Raw genomic sequence first — 20,073 nt, 5'->3', positions numbered from 1 at the left:
CATTCAAACAAAGCCGCCACAACCCCCACCTGAACCATCTGTACTACAATGGGCGGGGCGTCGGTGAGTTCAATGGTGTGACGTCACCTGCGCTATATCAGCAGCTGTTTACAGTCGTTCTGCCTCCTTTTTAGACCACGGCCCAGCTGTGATCACCCAAGAGACGTTTTCTGCAGAAATTCCAGGACAATAGACCAGGAGGACTAGGCCTCTGAGGCTTCTTTGTGCTCCGATCCAGTCTACAACAACTACTGCACACAAGCAAGGACAACTTTGGAAACGTAAAGACTCCAAGTAAGGCTGAATCATCATTCATGGCAGAATTAAATTAGCCTTGTTAGATAAGATGTGTAGTGAATACTGATCATATATTATTATGAAATATATATTCTACAATCATTGAGGACGACAGTGGTGATCCCCTTTGTTTATTGACTAGCCTGGGCGGCAATAGATGAATCACGCTGCGCACAACTCTCTTGATCTCCTTTAGACGCAATCCCAAATTCTCTCATGTCCAACTTAGTTTAAACTCAAGAAAACCAAGGCCGTCCGAGTATTGGTTTATAACCCTTTGTTCTCTCTTTCTCTCTCAACTCTCTCTCTTCCATTTATTTTCCCATAGACATTTTGTAAAATGCATGTAAAATAGTTGTACTTGGTCAAACCAAACGATTCAACTATATTTAGAATCAGGAGAGCCCACCAACTTTTTATTTATTTATCAGAATCACTTTTATTGCCACATTTGGCAAGATTACATAGGCTACAAAGGAATGTGTCTATGTATTCATTGAAATCATCCTCTGCTATTCTCACAGGTCTTCAACCTTTAGATTGTTAATATTTGTATCATACCTTCAAACCTATTTATGATTAGCTCAATACATTTTAAGCAACATACCATTCTGAATGTATGATTTCAATTTTGAACAATTTCCTGAAGAGTTTGAGACCACAATTTGTAATAAAATATATGAATGATTTAATTGAACCCTGCTGTATCGACAGAGCTGCTTGGTGGGAGCCTGGGAGGAAAGACTTCTGGTGTAGGAGAGGAGGAACATCGTAGAAATGGATGCTTCAGAAGAGGTGAGAAAAATATCACTGTTATAGTTTTGCAACACACGCAAACATGTCCCTCTGTCCTAACTCTTTCTTTATGTCCTCCTTTATGGAAACAGAGAGACACCAAGAGACGCAAACGCATTCACACTGGAGAGAAGCCCTACCGCTGTGACCAATGTGGGAGCAGTTTCAGTCAGTTAGGTTCCCTAATAACACATCAAGGCATTCACACTGGAGAGAAGCCCTATGACTGCGACCAATGTGGGAGCAGTTTTAGGCTGTTATGTAACCTAAAAACACATCAGCGCATTCACACTGGAGAGAAGCCCTACCACTGTGACCAATGTGGGAGCCGTTTTAGTCGGGCATGTGATCTAAAAACACACAAACGCATTCACACTGGAGAGAAGCCCTACCACTGTGACCAATGTGGGAGCAGTTTCAGTCAGTTAGGTAGCCTAAAAACACACAAACGCATTCACACTGGAGAGAGGCCCTACAACTGTGACCAATGTGAAAGCCGTTTCAGTCACTCAAATGCCTTAAGAGCACACAAACGCATTCACACTGGAGAGAAGCCCTACCACTGTGACCAATGTGGGAGCAGTTTCATTCAGTTAAGTCACCTAAAAACACATCAACGCATTCACACTGGAGACAAGCCCTACCACTGTGACCAATGTGGGAGCAGTTTCAGTCACTCAAGTGCCCTAAAAACACACAAACGCATTCACACTGGAGAGAAGCCCTACCACTGTGACCAATGTGGGAGCAGTTTTAGTCAGTCACATGATCTAAAAACACACAAACGGATTCACACTGGAGAGAAGCCCTACCACTGTGACCAATGTGGGAGCAGTTTCAGTCAGTTAGGTAGCCTAAAAACACATCAACGCATTCACACTGGAGAGAAGCCCTACCACTGTGACCAATGTGGGAGCAGTTTCAGTGACTTAGGTCACCTAAAAACACATCAACGCATTCACACTGGAGAGAAGCCCTACCACTGTGACCAATGTGGGAGCAGTTTTAGGCTGTTATGTACCCTAAAAACACATCAGCGCATTCACACTGGAGAGAAGCCCTACCACTGTGACCAATGTGGGAGCAGTTTTAGTCAGTCATCTGATCTAAAAACACACAAACGCATTCACACTGGAGAGAAGCCCTACCACTGTGACCAATGTGGGAGCAGTTTCAGCCAGTCAGGTCACCTAAAAAGACATCAACGTATTCACACTGGAGAGAAGCCCTACCACTGTGACCAATGTGGGAGCAGTTTCAGTGAGTTAGGTAACCTAAAAACACATCAACGCATTCACACTGGAGAGAAGCCCTACCACTGTGACCAATGTGGGAGTAGTTTCAGTCAGTCAAGTGCCCTAACAACACACAAACACATTCACACTGGAACTGGTGTGACCGCTGTAAGAAAATGTTCACTCAGTCATCTCGTCTGAAGAAACACCGCTGCATCTAACCTGCTGAAGAGCGCCTCCTGTCTGCATAACAAGCTTCTTTCTGCCCAACGAAATGTGTAATAATTTAATCAAAGTTCAGTGACAGCAGAGTCTGACTATGCATAGTCATGTTTGTTTCTCAGCCATACATCTTGACATGGCGTTGCTAGGATATAAACAACAATGTAAAAATGTTATGTAAAAATGTCATTACAAAGTAAATGGAGAGCTTATGAAACTGATCGTATATATTATCCATAAAGTTTACTAACATGAATTAAACAAGAACAGTGACACCAACAAAGGCGAGTTCATATTAAAGGCACAGTGAATTTAAACCCCATCTCTTCAGTGTATTGCTTCTAGACTGGCATTGACTAAAGTGACTTAAGTCAAAACCAGAATTATCTATGACAAGAATAATCTGTGGCAGCATATTTGAATAATGTCTTCATCTAATGTTTAATTGATAATCAAGTTTAACAATTACACTTTATTGTGATTTTTTTGTAGAGTTTGCTGGGTCAAAGGCAAGGTGACTGTTATTTTAGGCTGTTTGTGAGTGACATTGAGAATTTCACAGAGCTAACAGTCACCTGGCCTTAGAAAGGGGGGCGGTGCATATTTCGGCAGCTGCAAAATCCACTCTGCCGAATATCGCACCCCCTGTTCAATTTCCTTTCAGAGACTTGTTAAACACCGTTTAACAAGTCTCCGTTACAAGTCACCATTACCAGCTGATATTTTAGGCTGTTTGCGAGTGACATTGAGAATTTCATAGAGTCACCTGGCCTTAGAAAGGGGGGGTACATATTTCGGCATCTGGAAAATCCACTCTGCCGGATATTGCATCCCCCTGTCCCCCTTAATAAGGAATATGTTATTTGCACCTGTATGTCAAATACGCAGAATCTAAAATCTTTAAGCACGTCTAAAGTATGCACACGACATGTGCACCTATGTGCAGTGAGTATGCCACTGTCTCTGACTTGTCTTATCATCACTACACTGCCTTATTGCTTGTTGTGTCTCTTGTTGTTTTTGCACCCATATGCCCTGTTATATTTGTACTATGTTGTAAACGGAGTCCACAGCACAAGAATTTCACACGTGATACTTGTACCATATGGAGTGACAATAAAAATCTTGAATCTTGAATCTCATAGTCTGAATGAGTTGGCTGTAAGTTATATAAATAATTTTCCTAACAATACAAAAAAAAGTAAAGACAGACATTATACAGGAGTGAGCAATTAGACTTCAGAGGGTTACACACTCCAAAAACATGTAATTTCTCATCATTGGATAGCCTATGTAAGATTAGATGACATTGTCTTTACAGTAATGTTAACCTACGTGGCAAGCTGTCTCTCACCTCCCCCCTGCTCCCTCTCACCCGACGCTATATACGTGAGACAAGGGATTGAGGCTTCAGAGATTTTAGCCTTATTGGTAGAGCATTTGTCTCGCAAACCGAGGATGGGGGGCAAAACTCGGCATAACACCAGCAATACGTCCCGCCCTGGAAAACACTACACAGGTCGTTTGTATTGATTTTAATGGATTAAATTATACTTTAATTGAAACCTAATTTATTATTGTTTTTAACCCAACTTTATATAGGAATTAATTATTATTATTTATTTTTTTACTTAACAGAGGAGAGGGTCTCATCCCAATTTATACTTTTAACAGCATCTCCAAAGCATTGTTGCATGTTTTTTGGGATGAAACTAGAAGAAAAAGTTTTTTTTTAATTGGTGCGTTTAAGAGACGTTTTTTGTTGAGTTTCCTAACAAAAAAAATAAAATTATGATCAGAGAGGCCGGTCAGCAAATTGTAGGTTTTAGCAATTGTGTCAGGTTTGTTTGTGAATATAGATCTATCTTAGTTTAGGAGGTGTTAGTTACTCTGGTGGGTTGTTCAATTTGTTGTAGGCCTACTAGTTGTAATGGAGGGGACAGGGCAGTGCATGGCTCTAGCTCAGTCAGATAAACAGCTGCTTGGTGTGTAGTTGTTCACTTGTTCAAATAATCCGACCTGTCGCGATATACACAGTCTATATGTGTGTTGTGTTCAGTCTTTTTCGTCTGGGTGGTGTGTTCAGTCTTTTTCGTCTGGGTGTCCACTTTCAAAACTCTCTGACTTAGGCTTGAACCCACAACATCAGAACTGTCGTGCAGCTGTCAAACTCCATAAGCCACTAAGTCTCACAAGGTCAAGTCATTTCTGTCAGAGCTTTTCAGCCTTCACTTGAGAAGTTCTTCAAAGTCCAAGCTTTCACTGAGGCTCAACCTCAAAACCTCCAAATTGTGCTGTGGCCTAGAAGTGTCATTTACAAATTGGGCACAACACGGGACACCCTTGTGTACACAGATGACAAATATGGTCTGACAGAGAACTTAGGAAATTTAAGTCTGGAAATGTATAGAGTTTTGAAATGGAAAATGTGTAGGAACCCTGCCTGTATTTATGTCTGTATATGAGAAGCTAAATACAGTTAGTATGAATTAGCCCAGATTTTCCAGTTGATTCCCATGAATTTGGAATATTCCTGGAATTTTGCAACCCTAACTGCAACACAGTCTGACCAGGCTGCCTGCCTTTCAACTCTATTTCAAGACTTCAGAACAAGCAAGCCTTGCTGCATCATTCAATTAAACAAAAAGGCACGGGGGGGGGCAGCCACCTGCGGGGCTAATTCATTATTGGTCACAAAGAGGAGTCAGCAGACATGAAAGCTGTATTTTTAATTCTGAGTTGGTCCTATTTTATCACAACGAGGCAGTGGAAAATTCTAGACCCAATTCCCTTTGAAAACACAGGCCTAGTCTTTGGCTCCTTTACATTCTGCAAAAATAAAAAAATAAAACAAACTACATCAAAAGTTCAAATAACACAAGTTAATACAATACATTTTTCTCTTTTTTTAAGGATCCTTCAATAAGCAGAGACAGGACTCATTTCAGTATGAAAACTACATTTCCATATAAAGACTCGCGTGTTTCTCGACAAGAAAATGACCTTACAGTATAGAAACTCTAATAAATATATAAAACATAAATATGCATTAGTTAAGACAATTAGTGGGGGGGGGAGTTACAAAAGACTCAAACCCTCATAGTGCGAATGTGTGGTGTGAATGATACCAACGTAGTCATATATAACAAGCTTATCACATTATTGTGATACTATGTAAAGTATAATAATAAGTACAATGTTAATCTGTATTCTACTCTTACGGCATGGATCCCAAGGGTGCTTGCACATGCTTCCTTTACTATTCAGTGTTCAATTACTTTCTCTCAAAGTTCACTATCTGTGAGGGATAGCGTAGGTGAGATTTCAAGATGAAAGTCAACTCTGTGCAACAACAAAAAAACTATGGTAATAAATATAGCTTAGTGACATTGTCTCTGGTGAGTGACGGCTATGAAAGAAGGGTGACAGGGCAACCAGAGTCTCTCAAAATGTCCTGAAATGAGCACAAACTCTGAAACTGCAGATTTTGTCAAGAAAGAAAACTGTCGCTCTTCTTTTATTAAACTATCTCCCCCAAGTGTACATTGGACCCGCTAAAGAGATTGCACAACTACAAGTTGGCCTTTTTTGCTCCTTTTTTGCCAACTCGTTTTCAAGAAAAGTAGATAATTTGCTGCTCAGAAAGTCGCTAGAAGTCGTCAGATGACATCATACGCTAATTTGCATAATCAATAAGGCTATGCTACAGGCCGTAGCATAGCCTGTTTTAATATTGTGCTCCTGACTCCGCCCGCCCGGGCCAGTTCTGGCATTCACCGTTAACAATTACAGGTAAACCCCATCCTCGGTCCCTGCTCTCATGAGCTGCACTGTGTGTGGCTCAGGCAGAGAGGAGAGGAAACCGGCATCACTTGCACCAACTTATTGCCAAATGCTTTGGGATTCAACACATTCATTGCTTAATTGCTTCCTATGGTCAGAAAAAGTGATTAGATTTGTCGCTACTCGCTTTTGAGAAATAGTTACCAGGGGGGTCTGAAAAGTAGCTAAATATAGCGACAAAGTCGCCACATTGGTGACACTGCCCCCGACCTCCACACCCTCACTTTCGATGTCAAACTACTTCCTGTTCTTCGTGTCTCCTCCACCTGTTGTCCTGCACGAAGCACATACGGTACTTTAGCCTTTTTAGACATAATAATGCTCATTTCAAGAGATTTTGTGGGACCAGGCTGGACGGGGAGGAGAGTGGAGGGGTCACACCATGCCGTTGACCAGGTCTTTCTCGCCCTGCTCGGCCAAAAGCTTCCAATGCTGCCGGTTCTTCTGACAACCTTCCAACAACGGGGAGCAGTACTCCGACATACCGGCCAGCGTCTGCGAGAAGCACAAAACAAGGGAAACCCAACTTCAGCGTCATATTTTCCAACAACGTCCTGCTTCATATTTATACAGTTCCACACATTCACAACTGGGAGCTGCCCAGTGAGACCACAGTCCTTTGCTGTTGGCCACTGGGAGCTGCCCAGTGAGACCACAGATGAGAGTGTCGCAAGTGAGGAAAATGAGGATGATGGAGTAAAGTAGGTGTGATGTTGTAAAATTGAATAGTGAAATAACCTTTTGGCTGATACTGTTATTACATTATTAAGTTGAATTATTTGTGATTTTCTTTTTTACTTTAACTTATAATGTAATACGATCCAAAAATTACCATTTCATGGGAACCTACCTGTCTCGATGGGAAACTTATAGATACTGAAAGGCTAGACATAAGCCACTGATAGACAGGACTATGAGGCCATTTACACCTGGCGCTAACATGCGTTTTCTGTGATCAGATTGGAATCAGATTGCAATCTGATGGCAGAAAACGCATGTTAACAACGCCAGGTGTAAATGGAATCAAGTTAATGTGGTCAAGCACAATCTCATTGCAATCTGATGGCAGAAAACGCATGTTAAAGCCAGGTGTAAATTGCCACTATGACTCCAATAATAAAATGCATTTTGCTGACCTCTATGCTGACCTGTACTACTGCTATTTCTGTGTTATGGTGTGCTTTAAGATTATTTCGGGCCTACATGATTCAGTAACGTTTTAATAAAGTAATTGTTTTACACATAAATCACAATATGGTCTGAGCCCCCTTGTGGACTGGATGAATAGTGGATTTGGAGTCCTCAGCACTCACAGACTTCCCGGGAACGAGCCCTCAAAGTCCACGAGCCGGCAACAAGTGAGGTGAAGTCTGGACATTTGGATTGAGCCAATGACTGTGAGTAATACTGGCAGAGCAGAGACATGAGCCAATGACTGTGAGTAATACTGGCAGAGCAGAGACAGCAGGCAGGCAGACACACCCTCTCGCCTTACCTCGTACAACTGCGTGCAAATGGCGTCGATGAAGGACACTTGCATGCTGGGAATCTTGTCTCTCTTCTCGCGATTCATCAGGTCCTGTAGGAGAAAGGAAGGAGAGGGATACAAAAAGTCAAAATAGAGAAGTAAACGGCTTGAGAAGTAGAATAGTACGATACGATACAAAATACTGTATTAATCCCCCAGGGATATTTCGCTATGTTGCCTTTATCATCATTGTATACAGTAAATGCAAAACTGACGTGTATGTACAGAGATGAGTAGGTAGTGTGCTTTTGGAGAAATTAAACTCAGTGTTTTTCAGTCACAGCAAAATTATGAGCGCTGTATAGAGGATAACTACAGTATGTATGAATAAAAGTCACATGTACTAACATTATTTTGAGACATTTAGGGTTCAACAAATATGGCCTTTTGACGCTTTTGTGCTGATAGCTGATATTCTCCCCCTGGAATTGTATTCTTGACAGGATAGAAAAGTCTCTAAAACAGAATTTAGACCATTTCTATGTCACTTTTTAATAAAAGGCCCAATATCAGCAAGCCAATAATATATCAGTCTAACTCTAATAAAAGGTGTCCCATTGGTCTGAAATCACAGGGGAAACTATGGCTCCAGGGTGGTTTGATGGAGCTGTGGCTTTCTGACAAGCTGGTTTGTTGGTGGTTTCTTTTCAGACAACCCATATTTCAGAAGTATGGATAGATGCCAGGATATAGAATGAAACATGTCACCGGTTTGCATAGGGAGGGGGACTTTTGGCACAACTTGACACAACACTTACAATGGGCTCAATGTTCAGCTCCTGTCTCTCCTTATCTCCCTGTTCAAAGAACTCGGTGGCCACCAACTCTGCGATCTACGTCAGAGGAAAGACAGGGACAGGCAGAGAATTAATTAAAGTAAACTTGATTTAAACTAGAACATTCTGCACCCTCATTTCTAGTTTTAAGCACACTCAATAAACTTTGTTTTAACTTTGTTCGAGTGACACCACTCGAGCAACTCGGGCGGTGTGTGTGTATCTCATCGTGCCGAGCATGCTCAGTTGACATCATCAGTTGGCTGTGACATCACCAGTGATGTCAGCAATGCGTGGCATTTGAGCAATTGTGCCACTCACTGATGACATCACTCTGACATCACGCACAGAAACCTTGCGATATGTTTGTCGTTCTATTCACAATATGAGACAAATATTCATCCTCTCCTGCATCCACATTACAACATGACGGGTGACAGGCAGCAGTGGCTGATCTGCAGCAGCGGTGATGTGGGCTCGTGAAGGCAGATGGCAGAAGGTCAGGGAATGGTCGCCACATCGTCGTACTGGACAGCTCGGTGCTCACTTTCACCTTACAAAGCCAGCTGTTGTGCGCCAAGGCCGGCAGGGAATGGTCGCCACATCGTCGTACTGGACAGCTCGGTGCTCACTTTCACCTTACAAAGCTGGCTGTGGTGCGCCAAGGCCGGGTGCCGCAGCACCGTTCCCCAGGGAGAGGGAGCAGAGGGGCCTGGAGTGGAGTGAGCACCGCGTCTCTCCCTGAGCACAATGTTGGTGGGAGAGCGAAGCCACAGAGTCGACTCCCCGACTTAGAAATCAGGCCTGTCCTTCTTCAGCTTGGAGTAGTCCATGTTGACCTTGAAGAGTTTGTACTGTTGATCGTGTGCCAGGTAGTTCCAGGGCTCAGGGTTGTTCTTGTGATCCCAGGACACATCAGGGTGTTTCAGGGCCATCCGGCACAAGGCCGTCACACACATGGTTGCGCCGGCACCGATGAAGATGAACATGGGGATCAAGCCTGGGTGGTTTTTGAGCTGCTTGGCGACTGTCGACAGCATGGGAGATAATATTCTTAAGTCCACCGGTCCTACTTATAGCCTCTGCAGGGAAGAATTTATGACATAGCTGATGATGTAATTGAAATTTAAATCATCAGTCATCATAAATCACAGATATATCTTTGTATAGATAGTTTGGTGATGTCACCAGTGATGAACCTTGGAATGGATCTATGTCCTGGCATATTTGCGGTGGTTTAGAATTGCAGGCCGAGGGATTTTAATGAACATCCTCGGAGGCTGATGTTGGACCGAAGTGAACGTCGTGCCGCGGAGAAGAAAATGCAACAAAATGCCTTTCCTGCTGCCAGAGTCAACAGAATCCAACTCTTAAACATTGTGAAATGACCGGGGAAAGAAAGAGAGAGACAGACTGGGGAAAGAATGAGAGAGACAGACAGAGACGCTATAGGCCAAGCCTGTGTATCAGGGGAAAGGGCAACACACTGAAATGAAATTAAGAGAGGAAAAACAATGACAATGTATGAGTGCAAATATAAGAAAAGAGTGGAAGGAAGATAAAGATGGAGGGAACATGTCATCGCCCACAAATGATGCAGGCAAACTATGGGCCAATGAGTAACAAGCTAACAAGACACTGGCGCCTCGGTGTTACAGGCCGATCATTTAAAATGCCCAAGGCGCCAAATTGCCTCATCCATCGTTTCAGAGGTGTCTGGGACATTACGTTTTAGAGCCCTGCTGGACTTCTGGACCGAGGCTATGACACATTTCAGGCTGATTTTCACATCACTAACTTGGGGTCGGGCCTATTTATTTGTCTCTTTTTTAGCTTGGGACTTGAAATCATCAATAGGCATACCAATCAAACAAAATTTGGTTATAAAACAAAGTTAAGATAGAAAAACAAAAAAAGTTTTAGCCTATCAACACACATACTATAGTCGTCTGCCTGACGCGCACATGCACCCTCCTGTGGCTTCCAAGCCACTAACATAATGACTAACATGGACTAACATTACTGTTCTGTTCTTGAGAAAATGGACTCTAGCCATGTTCTTTGGTGAAGAAGACATTTTAACGGTGTGTGCCGGTCAGTGTTGGGCAAGTTACTTTCAAAATGTAATATACTACATATTACTAGTTACTTTAATTTGAAAGTAATAAGTTACTTTACAATATGACTTTCTGTGTAGAGTAACTCCTTACTTATTACACTACTTTTGCATGACTTTTACCAAAACAACAGCAGCAGCAGAATGACATCGCCGCCCCGGAACCATCCCGAAAAATTATTTCAACCGACGAAGTCAGTGTAAACAATCCAAAATTTTATTCTTTTCCTTTGTTATTGTCATCTATAGTGGTTATTTGCATAAAAACACACAGTTTGATTAGGAAATGATTGTATCTTTTTTAAATATGTGCTTTGATTTAATAAAATGTAACTCAATTTGTAACTTGAGTTACTTGACAAAGTAACTGGTATAATATTACTGAAATCCTATAAGTAATAAGTTATATTACTGAGTTACTGCTAAAAGTAATATATTACATGTAACATGTTACTTTTGTAATGAGTTACCCCCAACACTGGTGCCGGTGGACCGCCTGTACATGGTTCTCTGTGAGTGTGTGTACAGCGTGTGCACACACAGGAATAGTGGGGGGAATCAGAGCAGGGGATTGGCTGTATAGCTGCTAGTGGGCCACTGGCTTGGTTGTTTATCATTTCTTTTGTTTTGATTTAGTTGTTGTTATTCTGTATTGCTGTCGACCAGCCTGCATTGCTATTGTGCCGAGAGCTGTTTTAATCAACATCATTATATTTTTTCTGAACAATAAATATTGCTATTTTAATATTATTAAGCTGCTTCGTGGTATGTGTGCTTTAACGGCATTGTAACCTGTGGTCCCGTTCGCGACTCTTCTCGTCCCTGGCCCCTCAATGGTGGAACGAGCTTCCACCTTCGGTCAGGAGGGCCGAATCACTGCCGATCTTTCGGAAAAGGCTAAAGACACACCTTTTCAGGCTCCATCTGGGCCCTTCTTGATCTAACTTCTTTCTCTCTCTTGAAAAAAAAAAAAAAATCTAAACTAACCTTAACTTGTACCACTGTTCCTTCAGAAGTTGTAGTTATCATAGACTGTGTTACATAGTTGATTGCTCTATTGCTGACAAAAATGTGTTATTGTAAGTCGCTTTGGATAAAAGCGTCTGCCAAATGACGTAATGTAATGTAATGTAATGTAATGTAATGTAATGTATATCAATCTAGTTGCCACACATGGAAGAAACTAAGAAAGCAAGACGGAAAAGAAAGAAAGACAGAAAGATGCTAGCAAGAAATAGAGAAAGGAAACAAAGCGAGAATAAGAAAGTGAGCAAGAAAGAAAGGAAAGGGAGAAAGGACAGAAAGCAGCAGGTCTGCCAAAGGAGTGGTCGTCTCACTACGTTAATGGTCTCCTTCTGTTTAGAAAGAGCTCAATGAGACCTGACTGCAGCCGCAGGGCCCCAATCAGCATCACTCTGTGTGTGTGTGTGTGTGTGTGTGTGTGTGTGTGCGCGTGCGTGCGTGCGTGCGTGTTCAAGCCATCTGCAGCTCATTGATTGAGACTGTGTAATCAAAACTCAGTGCTACAGCCAGGGGGCCTCGGCCAGAGAGAGCACCGCCGCCTATTATAGTTCACTAAGTTTAAAACTACGCATCAAGCAAACCTTTCGGTCAACTGAAATAAATGTCCCAGCTGCGACTATACTCAAGGTATGAGCACAGTCTCCAAATGTATCTGAAATAAAAAAATATTCACATTATTTTCTGTATTATTTCAGTCAGACCAAGTGAAAGCCAGATGTGCTGACATTCATACAAGCTAGGCTTCGACTGATGTGTGTTTTTGAAGGCCGATTCTGATTGCAGTATTTTCCAACTGTGACAAAAGATCTCTCTTCCCGCCAAGCAAAAGATGTTTTGTTTACACAGAAAGTTATCAATTTTCGGTGCTGTTGATTCATAATGGACTTGATATGTTATGATGTAGATTGTGATTTTGTTTTCATAAGTTATGACTCTATAGGCCACAGAATGAAAACCAGTACCAATTTTGGATGACTAAAATGTTTATCTTCATACTTTGGATAATGCTGTTCACCTAAGAATATTTAACATATTGCATGCTATGCTGCTATATTTCAAGTGTTTTGCGTACACCAGACATGGGACCATGTAATTTTGGTCCAAGTCTCAAGCAAGTCCCAAGCCATTTTTTCTTGGGCAAGTCAAGTGAAAGGTTAAGTCAAGTTGAATCCTTAGTTAAGGCAAGTCAAGTGCTAAGTTAAGTCACTTGGTAAACAAAGTTTGATGTTTTAGTCTGGCTATTAGAAATCTTTGATGAGGAGATCTTACATTCAGCAGTTCGCTATTTTTCTTCACGTGAAATGATGTGTGTATTAACAAGCAGAAATACGACAGAAATATGAAATAGTCTAGAGTTTGGGGGGGAAACGTCAGCTTGACTGGTGCCATAGCGAGTTGCTTGACTGAGTCATGCAAACAATGCCATTTCCAGTGTGCGCTCGCAAACCGGATAACGTTACACAGACACTTGACAACAACTGACGAACAGAAACAAGAAACAAGTCATTAGAGTAATTGTTTTGTCAAGTCCAAGTCACAATGACTCGAGTCCACATCTCTGTTGTACACACCATACGTCAGCTAGATTTAGCTAGACGTATTTTCTGTGAAGCCCTCTGGGACATGCTTGTGAATTAGGGCTATACAAATAAACTTGACTTGACTTGACTTGACCATACAGCAACCAGACACAGATGGTTTTGGTGCCAATCTTCTTGTTTAACTACCGGTAAATACAATGAAAACTAAAACAAGACCATTTAAAAAAGAAAGAAAGAAGAAGCTACAAATTCCATCTGAAAACTGACTGAACTGTAATTTAAAATTGAACTCCAATGTGAAACTAATATCAACATTTAAAATCAATGGAAATCAAAAATTGATTACAGCCTTGAAGTGGATAAGAGCAATAGACTGGCTAATGAGAAGCACAAATTGATAATGAGCTCCAGGACCAGGTGCTGGTGTGTGTGTGTGTGTGTGTGTGTGTGTGTGTGTGTGTGTGTGTGAGTGAGAGAGAGTGTTTACTTGTTCTTGAGGTGTTATCTGAGGACATGGACACAGCTGTTTTTATTAATGAGCACTCACTTGTCAACGCACGCATGCTCACATGCAACACACACACACACACACACACACACACACACACAGACAAAGAGTTTGTGCCTGTGTGAACCGCTCTCTCCGCTGTGCCTGGGGATCCTAACGAGGTGCAGACTAACGAAGGTGGCTGGGGAGATGAAATAATAGGGACACAGCTAGCAGACAGACAACAAGCCTCCAACACATAGTTTGTTTGTTCCTACGTTTCTTAAACCACCCACAGGAGCGTCGTGCTACCAACACTAATTTGAAAATGGCGGTTAATTTGGAAACGTCACTACACGTTAATTGCAAAACGTCTGTAAATTTGAAAACCTCGCTACGGTTGTGTTTAGGCAACTCAAACAGCTTGGTTAAGGTTATATTAGGGTTATGAAAGCAAATGTGAAAAGTAGAAAGTACTGTCAGAAAGTAGATTGAGGCAAAAGAGGTAGAACAGCAGAAGGAAAGAAAGAGTGACAGTGAGCTATAGAGAGATCTCCATCAATAAGGGACATGCTGACTCTGAGAAAGCATTATGTTGAAAAATGATGCCCCCTCAATCAGATTTAATGCCCACCTACCAATTTGTCTCTGCCGCCGGCTCTGACTGCTGACAATAATGTCCAAGAAAGAAAGGCAATAGTCTCATCTAACAGGTTGTCTCATCAGCACTTAACAAAATGAAGTTTGGCTAAAGTTTGTTTTACAAAAAATATGCCAGAGTCGTGATCCATTGGCATAGTAAAAATAGTTTTGACCAAAACAAGCACAGATCCTCTACATCCCACGGTGCCCAACGGCCCTCACTTTCATTGCGCCACGGGATTTGTTCGATCCTCTCTGACCCTCTGGACTCTTAGTCAATGCCACCCTCTAGAGGCCATGTGATGAAGCACATCACATTTGCTTTCTGTTCCAGGCTTTCCGTTACACCTGACTCACCTGACATTGCCATGTGTAGCCGGCACCGTGGAGAAATATGTCATGTACTGTCAAAATATTGTATATAAATATATATATACTAGTCGAAAAGAAATCAGTGAAATTAGTCACTAGGAAATTAAGTCGCCACGTGAATCCCTAATCCCTAGCTGTGGCCCCAGGCCCGGGGGCGAGAGTGCCTCCTCTGTTGTGAGAAAGTTGTGGTGGGCCCCTGGGTCCTGGAGTGGATGGCTGTGGTTGTGCGGGTGGCTGTGCCCGTGGATCGGCAGCATGTCTGTAGCTTCGTGGCACCCGAGGTTGGGTGTGGAGGTCGGAGGCGTGGGCTGGCTGAGGGGGAGCAAGGTGCAGGGCCCCCCCAGGACGAGGGAGGTGCGGCCGGGTAGAGAGCCTCCATCGTCGGGCAAAGGTGTCAGCAAGACCGGCTCGCTGCTCTGCTGCTGGAGAGACGTGGTGGCGGCGGCGGCGGCCATGTGGCTCTGTTGGGATTGGGTGGTGCTGTACATAGCGATGCCATTGGTTGGTGGTGCCAGTTGAGGTACGTCTGATTGGACGAAGCCCCTACTATCAATGAGACTTGGTGGCAGAGGTCCACACAGCGCTGCACTGCAGTTGGTCAATATATTGTCATGGCTGTAGGGGTTATAGTTGTCCATCCCTCTTTTAGAAGACCACGCCCCTTTTATACCTTCATTGGTGGTCTGGTTGGAGCTGATCAGGTAGGTATGGAAGCCTGAGAGGCTCACTATGGGCCAGAGCGAGAAGAAACACACCACCACCTCCAGCACACTGGCAGGACTATCTTTGAGTGTGCTGAGGATCCCAGTTTGATGGGAGCGTAAAATGATGTGTGTGACGACGAAGGCGAAGATGAAGATGGTGAGGAAGGAGAGGGACAGGATGAACATGTAGAAGAAACGGTAGTTTCTCCTGCCCACGCAGTTCCCCACCCAGGGACAGTGGTGGTCAAAACGCTCCACACAGTTGTCACAGAGGCTGCAGTGGGAGGCGCGTGGCGGCCTGAAGATTTTGCAGGTGAAGCAGTACTTGAGGTTGACTGTCTGGCCGTTGATGACGACCTCCCTGGTCCTGGGCGGAGGCCGGTAGCCTGAACTGCCATTTGCCACATCCATCTGCCTCTCCAGATCGGCTGCCTCGTCCGGCGTGGCCCTGGGCAGCACCCCCGGGTCCCTGAAGCTGGTGCTCAGCAGCGTCGCCAGCACAAACAGCAACAGCACGCCGCCGATCACTGGGATGGCTGGGCTCAGCTGCTGAACCAGGAACGGACAATCAAAAGTGAAGAAGAGTCCACATGTGACCAGAATGAGAAGAAGGCTGAGATAGAAAACGCCTGTGTGCTTGGTCATCATAATCCTTCCATTGCAGTAAAATTTACTCCGACCTGGGAAGGACTCCCACTTTCTCTTCTTGTCCGTCCTCTTTTTGTAAGGGGTCTCTATCAGAGTCCTGATCTGGCTGGACTCGCACTCGCTCATGGACTCAGACACCCCGAGATGCATCACTTGCTGATTAAATCCACACAGCTGAATGAGTCCCGGGCAGATGTGTCTCGAAGCGGAATGTGTCCCAGCAGATGTGTCTCGAGGCTGCATGAGTCCCAGGGCAGATGTGTCTTGAAGGAAAATATGGCCGTGCTGGGCTGTTGTCACGTAGCTACTCCTATCGTTATCCAGGTTTGTTATGGGCTGGGGACAAAACACCATTTTCTTGGACGTTAAAGGGGGAAAATGTGAGTTTTGGAATTGGTAGGCGAAGGGGCGCTCAGACGAGCTCCAGCATCCTGGCTGCCCGTCGCTCAGAAAGACGCACAACACCAAGGAAGGAGGAGGAGCTTATATGTTTTGGTAGAAGTGTTTCACAACAGACGGCAAATGATCCTCTGCGTCCTTGGAAAAAGTTGCAGCAGACGACAGCCCTGCTTAACATGGTCCTGATCCATACAGTGCTGTCTGTTTCCACAATTAAGGGTACGGCAACACCACTTGGACAAACCACACGCAGAACTGCAGTACACCATAATTCTAGGACCACTATTATATAATATAAAAATCACACCAAGGTGAGAAGTAAGCGGTGCAGACATCATCACCCTATCAGTGTCTGTCATAAATCAATGATGACATCACAATTGCTTAAGTGACATCACTAATGACATAGTATGTGACATCACTGATGATGTCACACAATGTCTATAACATCACTGACAATGTCTGTGACATCATCAGTGGGACATCAGTCAGTGGGTATCTTCACCACTGGCCCACTGGCACTCATTGATTGTGGGGTATGACATCATCAGTCAGGGGCATTTGCCCACAAGGATAGACAGATGGTCCATGCCATAGCGGAAGGACGGGCACAAAGTCAGCTATAGAAGCGGCTGCACCCCTTTGAGTGGAGACTCTAACAGAGATGATGCGCCATGGGTGCAACATGTTGTGGGATTTATGACATCACTGATGATGTCACAATGTTCCGTCACGTTTTGTGTCACTTTCGTGAGACAAAACGTGACAGAAATCATGACTGACAGACAGACAGACACCGCCCACGCACCTAGGGAATTTTATCTAGCAAAATCTTGCGCAATACGCACGCACAATTTCTAGGGTGGAGACTCTGGAGACGATGGGCCATGGGTGCAACATGTTGTGGGATTTATGACATCACTGATGATGTCATGTCTATGACATCACTGATGCCGTCACGTCAAAAGGATACTTTTTCTTTCTATTTTATTTATACCAGAAGTTTTGCACACTTTTCGTGCTCAATTTAGTATGGAATTGCGCTTTGTCCATGATCCATGTTGTTGCCACAGGTTCAGGCTTGATTGGCTGGGCTATGAGCAAGAGTCGTCCAATTTATAACCTCAGCAGGGAGGGATTTATGACATCACACTGATGTCACAGTCTATTGGCCTTGAATTGAGGTATGAGTACAACATGAGTTCAATTGAACGCCCGCCCCCTTATTCACAACTTGCTAAGTGGAATTTTTCTGAAAGCCTCGAAGTTCACAACTTGTGACGTGTCTTGTGACGTTCTCAGAAAATGCTGGACACCATGGACGTGGATGGAAAGTAAATAATATTGTCATTTTAGCTATATAGAGCTTTTCATGTCTGTGGAATGTTGATATATTCCCAGCGGTCACATATTTTTTCCTCTGTCATTATGCCCTTGTATTGACTGACTAACATAGTTAGCAGCTCGCTAGCTTGCTTTAGCTAAATTGTTAGCATGAGCAGTTGCTCCTCCTGCTGTCTCCACCATGCTGTCAACCAGTTTCACGGACGTAGCTAACACGTGATGGATGCTACCCTCACAAGAGGCATTTGGAATATAACAATATATGATGATCTCATTTGCTGATATAGGTAAGATGTGAGGCATCAGTGTTACATTTAGACTGTTTCATAATAACCAGTTAAAAGATCCCCGTAGCTGCTTCAAAACAATACATATTTCTCATGGGTAGTAAGTAGGCACTGTGCATAGAGAGATTATTTACCCTCTTCTGCACTGGCCAGGGCTTGGTGATAGCCGAGATGTCACATGCGGTCATCAGCATCGACCTGAAGGGGGAGACAAATCAAAACAAATTATTAGTCTTTCTTTTTTGAGTCGTGAATTCAGTATGGACATTTCAGACATATGACTTGAATTTTGTCTGGTTTCAAAAATAATTCAGTCCAGTGTTCCTGCATGTCTGTATTGATCCATATATAGACAAGTAATCCCCTATGGACAATTGACTCAATATTAGAAATCTGAAAATTAACTGTTATCTACCCAGTTTGGACTCGCACTGTCAAAAAAACAAAAAAATTAATTGGAATGAAGACATTTCCCCCCTTGACTATTAACTATTAATTTTACATCTGTAGGTTCTTATAATATCAAATATTTATGAATATTGCATTATTATTGTTATTGTTATTATTATTATTATTATTATTATTATTATTATTATTATTATATTAGCTGTGGCCAGCATAGCTGGGCAGCAGCTCTATAAGTCAGTCTGTCGGTCCTTCGGTCCACAAAATCACAAACACGTGTGTTTACACACACCTGTACATGCCCTCATCAGTGATGTCACTCGCGTGAGCATGCTCACTTAAGCAATTGTGCGCCGGTGATGTCACAATGTCAAGTGTGACCAGTGCATTGGACTTCATGACATCATAAGTGATGTCACTCGGGCTGAGCATGCTAGTTGGGCAAATGTGTCGATGATGTCACAATGTCAACACTGATGACATCGCTGATGACATCACAATTGCTGAACCAATTATTTTCTTTCGCGGGGACAGATAACTACATGACATCATGACTCAGTGATTTGTGACAGAGACAGAATGGTGTGCGAGTTGTGGCCATTTCAGTTTTGTCTAGTTAGTTCTGTCTAGTTAATTCACACAATTCACACGTGAAGCACGCGACGATAGAAATGAACGTGCGACGGGTAATATAGGAACGTTTTCAGCAGTGTTTTCTTTACATATTCAAGCGTAGTGGGCTGGATAAAGTGAGCAGGGTCGAGTTCAGCCCCGACATGTAGCAAAACGATCTAAACAGAAATGGTGGTACGCTGAAAACGCTGAAACATGCAAGGAAACACAACGTTCAATGTAGAAATCGTGGCAAAACATTCTCAGATTGAACACAACCCAGGAGAATCATTTGGACGTCAGATAAGAATTTTTCAAAATAAAAGCTTTTATTCAAACTCGTTAACATACACAAATTGAAATCTTATACATTGGGGCTTTCATTTTTGTATACATCACATTTCAGGCTCCCATTGACCCATTGTCATAGCAACGGAAATCTTGAATCCCTGGGCAAAACAAGTTAAACAGTTATCTATCATTATAGCAATCCAAAACGTTTGTAGCCATGAGCAGTTCTCAGTGCGATCTCCAGAGCAATGGAGAATTCCGGTATTTCTGTGGTGCTGCTGGTGTAACGGACCTTGTACTGTAAGGTGAAGTACATGCAGACCTTGGAAAGGACATGAGGTGGGATCTCCCTGAAGTCCACTTCATTGGTTTCATTCTCAGCAAATTTGCCTGGCCTGCTCAACATGGCTTTGGTAGTTCCAAACGTCCGTCTTCAAGGCATGTTCTCTTTTCACAAGAAATGTGTGGGCATCTGAAGAGATCAACTTCAATCCAGAAAGTTTGCA

General features: G+C 43.1%; 1 protein-coding gene and 3 pseudogenes across 4 annotated transcripts in view; all 4 read right to left on the bottom strand.

Annotated features, from left to right (window-relative positions):
- Nucleotides 1–5,259: 5,259 nt before the first annotated feature.
- pde5ab (phosphodiesterase 5A, cGMP-specific, b) overlaps nt 5,260–20,073 on the bottom strand; it is an 84,264-nt gene continuing 69,450 nt past the window's right edge. Inside the window, exons 19-22 of the mRNA XM_083640530.1 lie at nt 18,394–18,457; nt 8,679–8,753; nt 7,888–7,971; nt 5,260–6,887 (exon numbers count right to left, since the gene is read on the bottom strand). Coding sequence (XP_083496656.1) covers nt 6,768–6,887; nt 7,888–7,971; nt 8,679–8,753; nt 18,394–18,457 — 343 coding nt within the window. The 3' untranslated portion in view covers nt 5,260–6,767. The remainder of the gene's footprint in view (nt 6,888–7,887; nt 7,972–8,678; nt 8,754–18,393; nt 18,458–20,073) is intronic.
- LOC310780003 (cytochrome c oxidase subunit NDUFA4 pseudogene) lies at nt 9,488–9,736 on the bottom strand (annotated as a pseudogene). Its single transcript has one exon. The product of its transcript is annotated as a cytochrome c oxidase subunit NDUFA4 pseudogene (transcript).
- LOC310780242 (palmitoyltransferase ZDHHC14 pseudogene) lies at nt 14,973–16,379 on the bottom strand (annotated as a pseudogene). Its single transcript has one exon. The product of its transcript is annotated as a palmitoyltransferase ZDHHC14 pseudogene (transcript).
- LOC310780002 (elongin-C pseudogene) overlaps nt 20,055–20,073 on the bottom strand; it is a 339-nt pseudogene continuing 320 nt past the window's right edge. The window contains exon 1 of the transcript in view: nt 20,055–20,073. This exon is cut by the window's right edge and continues 320 nt beyond it. The product of the transcript in view is annotated as an elongin-C pseudogene (transcript).

Source organism: Poromitra crassiceps (genome assembly GCF_964638095.1).
Source record: "Poromitra crassiceps genome assembly, chromosome: 7".
NCBI classification, from domain to species: domain Eukaryota; kingdom Metazoa; phylum Chordata; class Actinopteri; order Beryciformes; family Melamphaidae; genus Poromitra; species Poromitra crassiceps.
This window is presented reverse-complemented; position numbering and strand designations above follow the sequence as displayed.